Raw genomic sequence first — 15436 nt, forward strand, 5'->3', positions numbered from 1 at the left:
CTCACACTGTGCCAGAAGGACCCCAGAGTGCAGCACAGGCCACGACTCGGGGGCAGCTGCCGTGGCAGCAGCAGGAGCTTCAGGAGCTCTCGGGCCACAGCCAGAGTGTGGAGGGTGGGGGGTGGAGGGTGGAGGGTGGGGACAACAACTGGTTGGCGGGAGATTGCCAGGGCACCCTTTGCTGGCGCTGGGTTCAGGACACTGTTGCTTTGTCCATACACAGTTCTAGGTCATAGTCCTAGGGCCAAAAGGAGCAACAGCACTACCAGCCTCAGTGGAGCAGGAGCCTTGGTGGTGGTTCGAGGCAGAGAGGTCTTGGGGTCGCTCATGAGGGAGCAGGGACCCTGGTTTCAATTCCAAGACAGAGGAGAGCACTAGCAGCTGCAGCACAGCAGGGGATCTGGTCACAGTCCCAGGGCCAAGAGGAATGCTGGTACTGGTGGCTACAGAAGAACAAGGTCATAACGTGCACAGGCCAGGACAACAGTGACCACGCCTCTCCTTAGACCATACTACCAGGAAAACACCAAAAACCTACAGACCTGCAGAGCTAGCTCTGAAAACAGAGGCAAGAAAGGCCTGGAGCCTGGGACAGCGCTCCCTCCACCCCAGGAGCAGAGCCCAATTTTAATATAAAGTTAAAAGTCAAGAAATCGGGAAAATGAGCAAACAACAACAACCAAAAACAAAACAAAACAAAACAAAAAAACCTGACCACAACAAGTTACTACGGTGACAGGGAAGATCAACAAACAAACCCAGAAGAAAACAATGATGTCAAAACAACTACAAGGAAAGCCTCAAAGAAAAATACGAACAGGATTCAAGCCCAACAAGAATTCCCGGAAGAGCTCATAAAGGATTTTAAAAATCAAGTAAGAGAGAGGCAAAATTGGGAAAAGAAATGAGAGTAATACATGAAAATTATAAAGAGAGTCAAGAACTTACTAAAAGAGGAAGAAAAATCCAGTGAAGAGAACTCCTTAAAAAGCAGAATTGGCCAAATGGAAAAAGAGGTACAAAAACTCATTGAAGAAAAGAATTCCTTAAAAATTAGAATTGGGCAAGTGGAAGCCAATAAATCCATAAGACATCAAGAAATAATAAAAAAAAATCAAAAGAATGAAAAAAAAACCAGGAAGAAAATATGAAAAAAAATCTCATTAGAAAAAACAACTTACCTGGAAAATTGATTGAGGAGAGATAATTTTGGAATTATTGGACTACTTGGAAGTCATGATCAAAAAAAGAGCCTATAGTATATCATATTTCAAGAAACTATCAAGGAAAACTGCCCTGATATCCTAGAACTAGAATGTAAAATTGAAATTAAAGAATCCATGACCATCTCCTGAAAGAGATCCTAAAATGAAAACTCCCAGGAATATTAAAGCCACATTCCAGGGCTCCCAGGTCAAGGATAAAATATTGCAAGCTGCCAGAAAGAAATAGTTCCAATACTGTACCACAGCCAGGAAAACACAAGATTTAACAGCTTCCACATTAAAGAATCAGAGGGCTTGGAATATGACATTCTGGGAGTCAAAGGAGTTGGGATTACAACTAAGAATAACCTACCCAGAAAAACTGAGTATAATCCTTCAGAGGGGAAAAATGGATATTTAATGAAATAGAAGCCTTTCAAGCAATCCTGCTTTACCAGAGCTTAAAAAAGAGCTAAAAAAAAAAAAGGACCAGAGCTTAACAGAAAATTTGATTTTCAAATACAAGACTCCAGAGAAGTATAAAAAGGAAAATAGGAAAGAGAACTCATAAGGGACACAATAAAGGTTAAACTGTTTACAATCCTAAATGGGAAGATAATAATTGTAACACCTAAGAATTTTATCATTATTAGGGCAGTTAGAAGGAGCATACATGGATAGAGGGCATGGGTGTGAGATGACTACAATGGGATGATTTAAAAAAAATAACATTAAAGGGTAAGAAAGAGGGATGCACTGGAAGAAGGGAGCAGGGAGAGAAAGAACTGGGGGAATTATCTCACATAGAGAAAGCATTAAAAGAACAGCTTTTATAATGGAGGGGAAAATGGAGAGGTGGGGGTATTGGGCAACGCTCAAACCTCACGCTCATCAGAACTGGCTCAAAGAGGGAATAACATACTCAGTTGGGCATAGAGATCTGTCTTAGCCTACTGGGAAGCAGGAGAGGAGTGGAGAAGAGAGGGATGGGGGGAGGGAGGAAGGGAGGGAAGGAGGGAGAGAGAGAGAGAGAGAGAGAGAGAGAAGAGAAGAGAGAGAGAAAAGAGAGAGGGAGAGGCAGGAACAGAGAGAGAGGGGAAGAGAGAGGGAGGGAAGGAGGGAGGGAGAGAGGGAGAGGGAGAGAGAGAGAGAGAGAAAAGAGAGAGGGGGGAGGGGGAAGAGAGAGATAGAGAGAGCAAGAGAGAGAGAGGAGAGAGGGGGCAGAGGGGTGGAGAGAGAGAGCAAGAGGGAGAAAGAGAGAGAGAGAGAGAGGGAAAGAGAGAGAGAGAGGAGAGAGCAAGACAGAGAGAGAGAGGGAGGGAGAGAGGGAGAGGGAGAGAGAGAGGGAAAGAGAGAGAGAGGATAAATGGGAAAAAATAGGATGGAAGGAAACACAGAGCTGATAATCATAACTGTGAATGGGATAAACTCACCCACAAAATGGAAGCAGATAGCAGAATGGATTAAAAATCAAAATCCAACAATATGTTGTTTATAGAAACATATTTGAAACAGAAATACACACAGTTAAAAATAAGGGGCTAGAGTAGAATCTATTATTCTTCAGCTGAAGTTAAACAGAAAAGCAGGGGTGGCAATCATGATCTAAGACAAAGCAAAAGCAAAAACAGATCTAATTAAATGAGGTAAGTAGGGAAACTACATTTTACTGAAAGTATCATAGACAATGAATTAATATCAATACTGTATGTACCAAATGTCATAGCATCCAAATTATTAAAGGAAAAATTAAACGAGTTACAGGAGGAAATAGATGGCAAAACTGTACTAGTGGGGATCTCAACTTTCCCCTCTCAGAAGTAGATAAATCTAACCATAAAAAAAAAAAGAAAAAAGTTAGAGAAGTGAAGAGAATTTTAGAAAAGTTAGATATCCTAGACCTCTAGAGAAAACTGAATGGGAATAGAAAGGAATATACCTTTTTCTCAGCTGTACATGGCATCTTCAAAAAAAATGACCATGTATTAGGGAATAAAAACCTCACAACCAAATGCAAAAAGGCAGAAATATTACATGAATCCTTTTCAGAACATGATACAGTAAAAAATGCCTTCAATAAACGGTTATGGAAAACATAGATTAAAAATTAATTAGAAACTAAATAATCTAATCCCAAAGAGTGAGTGGGTAAAAGAACAAATTATTAGAAACGATCAACAATTTCATTTAAGATAATGACAACAATGAGACAACATATAAAATTGATGGAATGCAGCCAAAGCAGCACTAAATTTGTATATTTAAATGCTTACATCAATAAAATAGAAAAGAAAGAACAGATCAATGACTTGGGCATGGAACTAAAAAAGAAAAAACTAGAAAAAGTACAAATTAAAAATCCCCAAATAAACACCAAATTGGAAATCCTGAAAATCAAAGGACAGATGAATAAAATTGAAAGTAGGAAACCATTGAACTAATGAGTAAAACTAGGAGCTGGTTTTATGGGGGAGGGGGAACCAGCAAAATAGAAAAAAGGGGGTTAATTTGATTTTTTAAAAAGAAAACCAAATTACCAGTATCAAAAATGAAAAGGGTGAATTCACCACAAATGGAGAGGAAATTAAAACAATTATTAGGAGGTACTTTGTCCAATTATATATCAATAAATCTAACAATCTAAGTGAAATGGATGAATATTTACAAAAATATAAATTGCCCAGATTAACTGAAGAAGAAATAGAATACTTACATTACCCTATCTTAGAAAAAGAAATTGAACAAGCAATCAATGAGCTCCCTAAGAAAAAAATCCCCAGGAACAAATGGATTCACCAAGGAATTCTGCCAAACATTTAAAGAACAATTCATTCCAATTTTATATAAAATATTTGGAAAAATAGGCAAAGGAGGAGTCATATCAAATTCCTTTTACAACACAAGTATACTGCTGATACCTAAATTAGGAAGAGCTGAAACAGAGAAAGAAAACTATAGGTCAATTTCATTTACAAATATTGATGCAAAAACTTTACTGCAATATATCACAAAGACATTCATTATGAGTGGGGGGTGGGATTTATACCAGGAAAGAGGGCTAGTTCAATATTAAGAAAACTATCATAATTTACCATATCAATAACAAAATGAACAAAAGTCATATGATTATCTCAATAGGTACAGAAAAAGCTTCTGACAAAATACAACACTCATTCCTATTAAAAACTCTAGAAAGCAAAGGAATAAATGGAGCTTTCCTTAAAGTGATAAGTAATATCTATCCAAAACCATCAGCAATCATTATCTGTCATAAGGATAATAACTTAGGAATCTTTCCAATAAGATCAGGAGTGAAACAAGGATGCCCATTATCACCACTATTATTCAATATTGCACTAGAAATGCTAGCTATAGCAATCAGACAAAAAAAAAGAGATTAAAAGAATTAAAATAAGTGACGAAGAAACAAAACTATCACTCTTCGCAGACAATATGAGGGCATACTTAGAGAATCCTAGAGAATCAACTAAAAACTATTTGATAATTAATAACCTCAGCAAAGTTCCACATAAACCATCAGCATTTCTATGTATTACCAACAAAGTCCAGCAACAACAGATAGAAAGAGAAATTCCATTTAAAATAACTGTAGACGATATAAAATACTGGGGAGTCTACCTGCCAAGATAAATCCAGGAACTATATGAACACAACCATAAAACACTCTTCACACAAATAAAGTCACATCTAAACAACTAGAGAAATATTAATTGCTCATGGGTAGGCTGAGCTAATATAATAAAAAAAATTACTATCCTACCTAAATTAATTTATTCATTCAGTGCCATACCAATCAAATTACAAAAACATTATAGAGTTAGGAAAAAAAAAATCATAACAAAATTCATCTGGAAGAACAAAAGTTCGAGAATATTAAGGAAACTGATGAAAAAAAAAATGTGAGGGAAGGTGGCTTAGTAGTACCAGATCTCAAATTGTATTGCAAAGTTATAATCATTAAAACAATCTGGCACTGGCTAAGAAATAGAGTGGTGCATCAATGGAATAGATTAGGTACGCCATACACAGTAGTAAATGACCACAGTAAATCCAGTGTTTCATGAACCCCAAAATGCTAGATTTGGGGATAAGAAATCACTATATGACAAAGACTGCTGGGCAAACTGGAAAGTAGTTTGGCAGAAACTAGTTATAGACCAACATCTTACAGTGAATACAGTGGGTACAGTGGGATAAGGTAAAAATGAGCATCCAATTTAGACATAAAGGGTGATATGAGCAAATAAGGGGAACATGGAATATTTTACCTGTCAGATTTATGGATGAGGGGAGAATTTATGACCAAAGAAGAGGCAGAGAGCATTATGGGATATAAAATGGATAATTTTAGTTAGATCAGATTAAAAAGTTTTTGAACAAACAAAACCAATGCAGCCATGATTAATAGAGAAGCAGGAAACTGGGAAAGTTTCTGCAAGTTTCTCTGATAAAGGTCTTATTTCTTAAATATATAAAGAATCGAGTCAAATTTACGAGAATATGAGTTATTCTCCAACTAATAAATGGTCAAAGGATATGAACAGGAAGTTTTCAGAAGAAGAAATTAAAGCTATCTATAATCATATGAAATAATGTCCTAAATCACTATTGATTAGCAAAATGCAAATTAAAACAACTCTGAGGTACCACCTCACACCTATCAGATTGGCTAATATGACAGAAAAGGAAAATGATAAATGTTGAAGAATGTGGGAAAATTGGAACACTAATGAATTGTTGGTGGAGTTGTGAACTGACCTAACCATTCTGGAGAACAATTTGGAACTATGCCCAAAGGACTTAAAATTGTACATACCCTTTGACCCAGCAATACCACTACTGAGTCTGTACCCCAAAGAGATCAAAGGGAAAGATCTATATGTACAAAAATGCTTACAGCAATTATTTTTGTGGTGGCAAGAAAATGGAAATGGATGGGATGCCAATCAATTGGGGAATGGCTAAAGAAGTTATGGTATGTAATTGTGATAGAATACAATGAGTTATAAGAAGTGATGAACTGGATGCTTTCAGAAAAACCTGGAAAGACCTATATGAACTGCAGCAAAGTGAAGTGAGCAGAACCAGGAGAACATTGTACATGGTAACAGCAATACTGTAAAAGACTTAGCTCTTCTCAGCAATACCATAATCCAAGAAAATTTCCAAAGGACTTATGATGACAACTGCTATCCACCTCCAGAGAAAGAGCTATGGGTATGAATGCAAATTGAAGCATGTCATTTTTCACTTTCTTTTTTTGGTCTGTGTTTTCTTTTGTAATGTGACTATTATGGAAGTGTTTTGCAAGACTACATATGTATGGTCTATTTCAAAATGCTTGCCTTCTCAAAGGTGGGGGGAAAGAAGGAGGGAGAGAATTTGGAACTCAAAAATTTTTAAAAGTGTTAAATTTTTTTTTGTTTACATGTAATTGAGAAAAATAAAATAAAATTTAGATAAAAAAATAGGGTGATTCAGTTTCCAAAGTCTGATTATGACTCATGCTTCCAAGAGTCAGAACTCTCCAGGAAAGGTGATGCGCCCCCATATGAGGGGGTGAGGCAGGCACAGATTCCAAGGGCATTTAGAAGCCAATCTCAGAAGCCATCCCAGCTTGCCCCGCACTGGACAACGTGGCCACACAGAACCCGCACAGGCCATTCGAGTGGGGAGGGCAGAGATGCTGGGCCACTGTCAAAAGCAGGACCTGCAGGTGTGTGGGTCCCATTTTTTTGCAATAGGTAAAATGGTATGGTGGAAGAGCCCTGATGGAAGCAGGACACCAGGGTTCAATTCCCAGCTCAGGCACTGATTATCAGTGAGATGCTATAACTGTTTCCACTGCATCCGACTACACATGACTGTGTGAAGTTACAGGCCCTGAGCCGTAAATGAAGTGAGATCATTAAAGGGTTTTAACATAAGAAAGGACAGAAGGCAGTGCGTGCTGGTCAGCCTGTCCAAGGAATCCCTCCCCACAAGAACCTGAATCACCTCGGCCTCGCGCCACCCCCCCCCCCCCCCCCCCCCCCCCCCCCGCCCCCCCCCCCCCCCCGCCCCATCCCTCACCTGTAGCAGGAGTTCCCCTTCCTGTAGGCGCAGGCTGTCCTGCAGTTGGCCTCTGCTGTTCTCCCGACTTCCATTCGGGTCAGCTGGGGAAGACTTTAGTGCAGCTGTGAAAAGGGGGAGAAAAAAAGCATTCAGGGGTTTGTTTTCACATGAGATCTGAAACAGTGACAAAGGCAACGAGCTGTGTGTATGTAGGAGGGAGCACAGGACCTTCTCCCATACCTCCTCCCCTCTGAGTCACCATGATGACTGATCCACACCCCCCACACAACCAAGGACAGCCAGTCAGGAAGACCTAAGGTCAAACTCAGCCTCAACCATCTACTAACTGCGGGACCTTGGGCAAGTCACTTCACCGCTGTCTGCCTCAGTTTCCTCATTTGTAAAATGCTTCTGAAGGGTTGTTGTGAGGATGACATCAGATAATATTTGTAAAGTGCTTAGCATAGTACCTGGCACATAGTAAGAGTTATAAAAATGTTAGCTATTATTATTGTTAATTATTCTCTTTCTGGGCCACTGAATTTGAATTCCTGCTGCCAAGAGTAGCTCCCTACAAACTCCTGTGATAGCGGCCGTGCGCAGATGTGACACATGATAGAGGAAGCCCCCCAATCCAGGGTGCCCCTATTTTTTCTTTCCACACCATCTTGGTGACTTCATCAGCTCCCATGAATTATTACAGCAAAGCAATCAATGACTCCTCTCCTCCTAATATCAGCCTTCAGCTTTCTCCTGCACTCCAGGCCAACCTTGCCAATTGTCTCACGGACATTTTCCCTTGAAGCCTAGTCAGCATCTCCCACGTACTATCACCTGTTTCTATTGAGGACGCCACAACAGTCCACATGACGTGGCCTTGGACTTGTCTCTCTCCCACGTCCCCATCAGCAGCCACATCTCATCATTCTGACTTCCACCAATGTCCCTCATACCCACTTACCCCCTCCTATGTGCACTCACAAATCCCTCCCGGTCTGGCCTTTATCATCTTTCACCTGGACATACTCAGCATCCAGTCCCCTCCTCCCATTCCTGCCCCCAATCTCTCTTGCACAAAGCTGCCAAAGGAAGGCAGAGGTCTGTATTAATGAAGCCGAAAGAGGCTCTTCGTGGCCTTCAGGAGAAAATGCTCACTTTTTAAAGGCCCGGGGGTCAAAGGGCTCCAATCCACCTCTCCAACCTTACTGATTTTATGTTACTTTGCCTCCATGGACTCCTCAATCTATCTAGAATGAGCTTCTAATTGCTCTCCAAACCTAACCTGTCAAAATTTTCCCTCAAGGCTGGGCAAAGGTATTGGCTCCTGATGGAAGCTTTCCCTGACTACCTTCTTGGTTGACTCTCTTTCCTTAGATTACTAGGCATTTACATCTGCTGAGGCAGAAGGTCAGGCATTGGAGGGCAGGGCCTGACTCATTCTGCCTCTCCAACACTGGAACACATCTCCCAGTCTCCTACAAGAGGCGATGGCGAGGCTGTCTTGGTCTGGGAAGTTGTCATGATATTCATGGAATTCCCACTTACAGGCATCTGAATTAACGAATGTGACTGTACATAGTGCCCCAAAGCAGTTTTGTCTGACTTGGGACAATTTGTCCAACAGCCAGACTTTGGCCCTCCTCAGCTTTCCAGAACAATCACAAAATCGGAAGCCAGAAAATGTCCCTGCTCAAGAAAACCGGCTGCCTGAGTCTTCCTCAGTCCCCACCCGATGGGATCTTTCCTGCCTCCAGCCTCATCCCAGATGGTCCCTGCATGGGAACCGCGTCTCCCAGGCAAATATTAAGACCGTATGAGGCTCCTCACTAGTTGTTACCTCGGAGGTCACTCTTTTCAAAACAGATACTGATTATCCATACCAGAGGTGTGAAAATGGCAAATGACATACTAACAGTAGTAACACCTTCATTTACAAGCCACTTTAAGGTCTGCAAAGAGCTTTACATGTCACCTCAATTTATTTAGCTGCTTACCGGACACGTCCGGCACTGCCACGGAAGCTGTGCTGGAGAGCAGGAGTCCATAGAACTGAAGAAACACTTATGTACAGGCATGTCTGCCTCCCCCACTGGACTGAAAGCTCCTTGAGGGCAGGAACTGTCTTCTGCCTTTCTTTGTGTCCTCAGTGCTCAGCATACCATTTACTGAGTGACTGACGGACAGCACTCTGACCATCGTACTGGGACACCCCACAGTACGGCTTCCACCTCCTGGCGCAAACAAGCAAGTAAGAAGAACGAGAAACAGAGAAGACCAAAGAGCATCTAACAGGACTGACTGCCCCGGCCCTTCTTTCCCCATCTCAGCAAACCTTTGGATTGAAATTCTTGCTAACGCTCTTCGGCAGAACTACTGGGCGGTGAGGACTCTCAGTGCTAGGGCCCCTTGAGCTTTTTCCACTTTTCAAGTTTTGGTCATGTTAGCTGATGTTGCGTGGCCTGAGGGTGTGCGCGGTGCAAGTGCGCATGCTGTGTGTTCAGAACATAGGCTGCAGTGAAGTTGCTCGAGGCACCACGGGCAAGTGCTGCCAGAAACATCTCGGATTCATTATGCTTTTGATGGTTAATTAATTCTCGTCATTGTGCATTCAGAAACACTTTACCGTTGCCAAATTTTTCAGGGTCATGACCCATGGTTTAAAAAACGCTGCTCCACAGCATCGGATTCCCTCCCCCCATCATCCGAGATGCTTAACTTAGTCAAAGTTCTTAACTACATGTGACCAGAATATCCATGATCGCCACCATACCATTTCTACAATCCCCTGTCCTTACAGCATTATTCAGTAAAGGGGCTCTCCCACTTTAGCAGAAAGGCCCAGGCACTGACTCCAAATGCAGAACCCAAGATTCTTGTTGAACCAGGCCACACAACTTCAGACAAGCACTTTGACCTCTCTAGGCCTTGACTTTCCCAGAATAAGTGGAAGTCATACCTGAGAGTTTACAAAAACAACAATGACAAGCTTAGCGAATTGCCAAGATTGACGGTTGGTCACTTCCTGCCCCACGAGAAGTGCTTTGTCACACTGGGAGGAGAAATTCTAAAAGAATCTAAGGTAGGATTTGTTAGAACAGATCATATCAAATATATCACCACCTATATATGCACTCTGATTATTTAAAGAGTCTTGCCAAGACTTTAACTCTATTTTTCCTATTTTCCATGAGAAGTTAAGGCAAGCTAATTCAGAAAACCACTAATTCGAATATCAGCCCTTCCCTTGATGAGCGGAACCAGGCAAGCAAAGCACACATGACCACAAACAATAAAGGAAATGGAATGCTCTCCAGCCCTCAAGTATGGAACCCCCAGGACACACAGAAAGGCAAAGTCGGGAGAGCGCTTAGGGCTGGACAAATAGACCAGAGAGTAAGCTGCATAGAGAGCGCTGCATCTGTGGGAGCTGATGAGATCACTAAGCAGAGGAGTGTGGCGGAGAAGAGAAGAGGGCCAAGCAAGGGCCTGGGAGGACACCCTCGGTCAGCAGATGAAGACAGAACAAGGGGACCAAGAAGGAGTGGTCAGATGGGTAGGAGGAAAAACAGGACAGGGTGTGTCCTGGAAAACCGAGAGAGGGAGGAGAGGGTGAACGACAGTGGCAAAGTCCACAGGGAGGTCAAGAGGAATGAGGACCGAGAAAAAGCCTTTGATTGGGCAACCAAGAGATCACCGGTAACTTTGGTGAGAGCAGTTTTGGAGGAACGAGGGGGTCTGGAGCCAGACTTCAAGGGAGGTCCCAAAGAAAAAGCAGGAAACTGAGTGTGGAACGTCTTCACATAACACATACTACAGATCGTGGTGGAGGGGCTTGCATAGCTGACTGAAACCATGAGTTATGCCATGCAGGGTTACCCAAGACGGACAGGTCACAGTGTAGAGTTCAGACGAAAGGCGATCCACTGGAGAAGGAAATGGCAAACCACTGCAGTATCTTTGCCAAGAAAACCCCATGGACAATAATAAATGATAAAAGAGATATCATAGGAAATTGAGCCCCTCAGGTTAGAAGGTGTCCAAAATGCTACCGGGGAAGAGCAAAGGACAACTACAAGGAGCTCCAGCGCCAATGAAGTGTCTGGGCCAAAGCCAAAAGGAAGCTCAGCTGCAGATGAGTCTGGTGACCAAAGATCAATATTGTGTAGGAACCTGGAACTTCAGATCGATTGCCCAAGGGAAGCTGAATGTGGTCAAACAGGAGATGGAAAGATTAAACATCAACAGCATGGATGTCACTGAACTTAAGTGGACAGGAATGGGAGAATTTAATTCAGGTGATTACCACATAGACTTCTACGGGCAAGAATCCCTCAGAAAAATGGAGCAGTCCTCATGGTCAACAAAAGGGTGAGAAAAGCAGAGCTGGGGTAGAATCTCCAACATGACAGAATGATACCTTTTAGAAGCCATAACAAAGCATTCAACATCATCCTAGTACACTTCTATCTTGTGTGTCTCTTGGACAGCACGGAGGTCAAATTGGTCAATGCTTAAAGAAATTAATTCAGCCTATTCATTGGAAGGACAACTACTGAAGCTGAAGCTTAAATACTGTGGCCACACGACGGGAAGACAGGATTCATTGGAAAAGGCCCTGATGTCGGGAAAGACTGAAGGCAAAAGGAGAAGGGGATGGCAAATGATGAGATAGAGAGATAGTGTCAAGGGAGCCACAAACGTGACCTTGGACAGACTTCAGGAGATGGTGGAGGACAGAAGGACCCAGTGCGCTATGGTCCTTGGTGTGAGGGACTGTCTGATGTTAGCAACTACCAGGTGGGCGCTGTGGCAAGATTAGGGTAAGATCTAGGTATATTTGGAAGTCGAGGCAGGGGCTGTGGTAGGCAGAGTCGTGGTGAACTGGGATGGGCTGGGTACGGAGAAGCCCTGAGGCAGTGGGCAGTGCTATGTGAGATAAGCTGGGTACAAGGAAGTAGCGGAGCTTGTGCTCCTGAGGCAAGGGGCGGTGCCACGTGGGAGTGGGACGGCAGAGGACTGAGTTCCCTTTGCTTAGTCCCCTCCCTATATGCTACGTCACCCCCAGACGCCTCCATCTTGTGACCTTCCTGACTTCCTGGGTCCCTTTGTGTAGCACTGACCCCAGACGCCTCCTCCCAGTATCTGAGTCTGACTTCCTAGGTCACGTACTCTGTCTATGCACTAATCCCAGACGCCTCCTTCCTGTATCCGGTCCTAGCCTCCTACGTCACTCCCTCCCCCTTGGTGTGCTAAACTCAGACAGCCCCTTCCGGTATCTGACCCTACAATCATTGGCTTGTAAGCGGGCTGGGGAGGAGGGGCTAAGTAGGTACTTAGGAATGAGCGTGGTCAGATCGCGCTCTCTCTTGGCTCCTGCTCTGTTGCTCTGGCCTTGCTGCTTGGGCTTGCTGTGATGGCTTGCTGTGATGGCCTCTGAATAAAGCTCTGGTGTTGGCGCCTCCCGATGGCTCGTCTCTGTGTGTTTATCCGGCTGAGTACCGAAGACTCGGAAGTGAGTATGACTCTGGTAGCCTGCTCCTTATAGGAGGAGAGGGTACGGCGCGTGGCCGGCAGAAGGTTGGCATGGCCAGTACACCTTGGAGTCACAAAGAGTTGGACACCACTGAATGAGTGAACAACAGAGGTCAGACTGTATACTTTTGTTGAACTGTTTTTCCCCATTTAAACATTTTGTTATGAGGGATGGCTCTCTGGGAGGGGGAGAGATAGCCTGGGAAATACAGGTGATGTGAAGCAGAAAGATCCATTAACACTCTTTCTGGATAACTCTGAAATCAAAAAGAAAGAAGAGATTTCCCCCCAATCTTTCAGGGCTGTATGCTCTGCTGGCACCTGTCCTCCCTCAGCTAACGCAGACACATCCCAACAGTGCCTCAGAAGACACCTTTCAAAAACTGCCAAGGCTGCAAAGCTCACTCCTAGCACAAAGAGGACTGTGGGGAGGCAAGGCTAGGATTCAAAGCCATTCCAGCCCAGCAAGACCTACCAGGACTTATGTTCTCAGAATTTCTAGAACCAAAGGTAATTGCCATGTCATCATGAAACACTGCAGAAAGACTGCAGTGGAGTTCTACTGAGAATTAAACATTTTACAACCTTGGCTTAGTGGAGAGGGTACTGGACTCAGGGTCAAGAGGAGCTGGGCTGAAATCCTACCTCTGATATTTATGGGCTGTGTGACCCTGAAGAAGTTACTTAACTTCTCTGTTTCCTCATCTGTAAAGGGACAAGCTTCTACAGAATGGACTCTAAGGTCCCTTCCAGCTCTCAGATTATGATCCTACAATCCAGGAGCAAAGTGTCAGCTTCACCTGGAACTCCTGGCGTCATGTGTGGCTTCTGTTGCACTGAACAGGCACAGACAGCCGGTCACAAACATGTCTCAGATGCACCTGAGGCCACATCTCCATAGTCTGAGGAACAAGGAGAAGGCATGAACTGCAGGATGAGTGAAGCCCAGCTTGTGACTGTGCCTCCTCAGACCCTCCTCCACTTCTTCTAAGGGCTCTGTTATTACCAAAGTATGGAGGAGGAGTGTGCTTCTCTCAAGAAGATAGAAGAAGAGGAAAGAAAACGCCGAGGCACCTTGTCATGTTCTCAAAGTGCTGACTTAAGGACACGGGGCTGTTGGGTGTCACCTGGACAGCTCCAGTGCTGCACGTGTAGACCAGGAACGTCCCACAGCGGCATCCTGCCTGGGTCCTCTCTGGAGGAATTCTAGGAGCAGACAGACAGAATCCCAGGGGATAAGGAAGCACGGATCAGCCACGATCGTTGCACATGCATTTGTATTTGTTCTCCACAGAGTAATGCAAGTGTGTGCCGTCTGCTCCAGTAGGCTGTAAGCACTTTACTAGTAAGGATTATTTTACTCATTAGAATTGTATCCCCAGTCCTCAGCACAGGGCCAGGCACATAGAAGGCACTTAACAAAGGTTTGTTGATGGATAAGAGATCATTTAAATTCTGAAGTTCAAGTTTACTTAAGGCTGTAAAAGACCATCAACCATGAATCTTTGTTGTTGTTATTCAGTGGTGCTCCCATGACCACATGGTCCAAGAAGTTTTGTTGGCAAAGACACTGGAGTGGTTTGCCATTTCCTTCTCCAGTGGTTTAAGGCAAACAGAGGTTAAGTGACTTGCCCAGGGTCTCACAGCTGATAAGTGTCTGAGGCCAGATTAGAATTCAGATCTTCCTGATTCCAGGCCCAGCACTCTATCCACTATGCCACCTAGCAACTTCCGACTCATGAATAACAGAATGCTACTTTAGCTTTACTTAGTTAAAAAGGAACTACCAATAGTAAATTATTGATAATAAACAAAATGAACACAAAAACTCTCAAAGTGAAATACTTCTTCTTGAGACTTGAAATGGAGGTACTCGTTTGCTGAGCACGAACTCTAATTTTGGCACAGCGTAACAGGTAAAAAGTGAACTAGATTCGGATTCAGGGGTCTGAGTTCAAGTCCTATCTCCTCTGGGCCTTAGTTTCCTCATCTGTAATATGAGATAGCAGGACTAGGGTGGACCTCTGAGGTTCATTGCCAGTCCTAGAGCCTGGCAAAGCAAAACTTTGAACCTCCACCCAAATGAAAACTGTTTCTCTTATGGTGGAGAGAACAATACAGTCAGGGAGTGAGTTCCCTGCCTGTCCAAGCCTTGGTGTCCTTTTCTGTCCAATGAGAGAACTGGACAGAATGCCCCAAGGTTCTTTCTGCCTCTAAATCTGACACCATTCTTAATAATGGTCCAGAAAATAAACGTTTGTTTTGGATGACAAAAGAGCAAACTTTCTCCAAGAGAAATGTCCCTCTACGAGTCTGAACAATTCTACAAAATCCTTGCTTCCTGTCAGCACCTATACTTGCTCAGACCTTGCTGGACGGTCTCACTCTACCCTCCGGGCCTCACTGGACGGTCTCACTCTGCCCTTCAGGCCTCGCTGGACGGTCTCACTCTGCCCTTCAGGCCTCGCTGGATGGTCTCACTCTGCAGATGGTCTCACTCTGCCCTTCAGACCCTTCAGGCCTCGCTGGACGGTCTCACTCTGCCCTTCCAGGCCTTGCTGGACAGTCTCACTCTGCGGACGGTCTCACTCTGCCCTGCGGGCCTCGCTGGACGGTCTCACTCT

The 15436-nt window shown here is 43.7% G+C and overlaps 1 protein-coding gene across 1 annotated transcript in view; it reads right to left on the minus strand.

Moving 5' to 3' along the window:
• The window catches only part of AHR (aryl hydrocarbon receptor), a 68118-nt gene that overhangs the window by 24229 nt on the left and 28453 nt on the right, over nucleotides 1-15436 (minus strand). Inside the window, exon 3 of the mRNA XM_027872364.1 lies at nucleotides 7299-7402. Within this exon, the coding sequence (XP_027728165.1) occupies nucleotides 7299-7402 (104 nt within the window). The remainder of the gene's footprint in view (nucleotides 1-7298; nucleotides 7403-15436) is intronic.

This window comes from Vombatus ursinus, unplaced genomic scaffold (genome assembly GCF_900497805.2).
Source record: "Vombatus ursinus unplaced genomic scaffold, bare-nosed wombat genome assembly UNPS02014799.1, whole genome shotgun sequence".
In the NCBI taxonomy this organism is placed as follows: Eukaryota; Metazoa; Chordata; class Mammalia; order Diprotodontia; family Vombatidae; genus Vombatus; species Vombatus ursinus.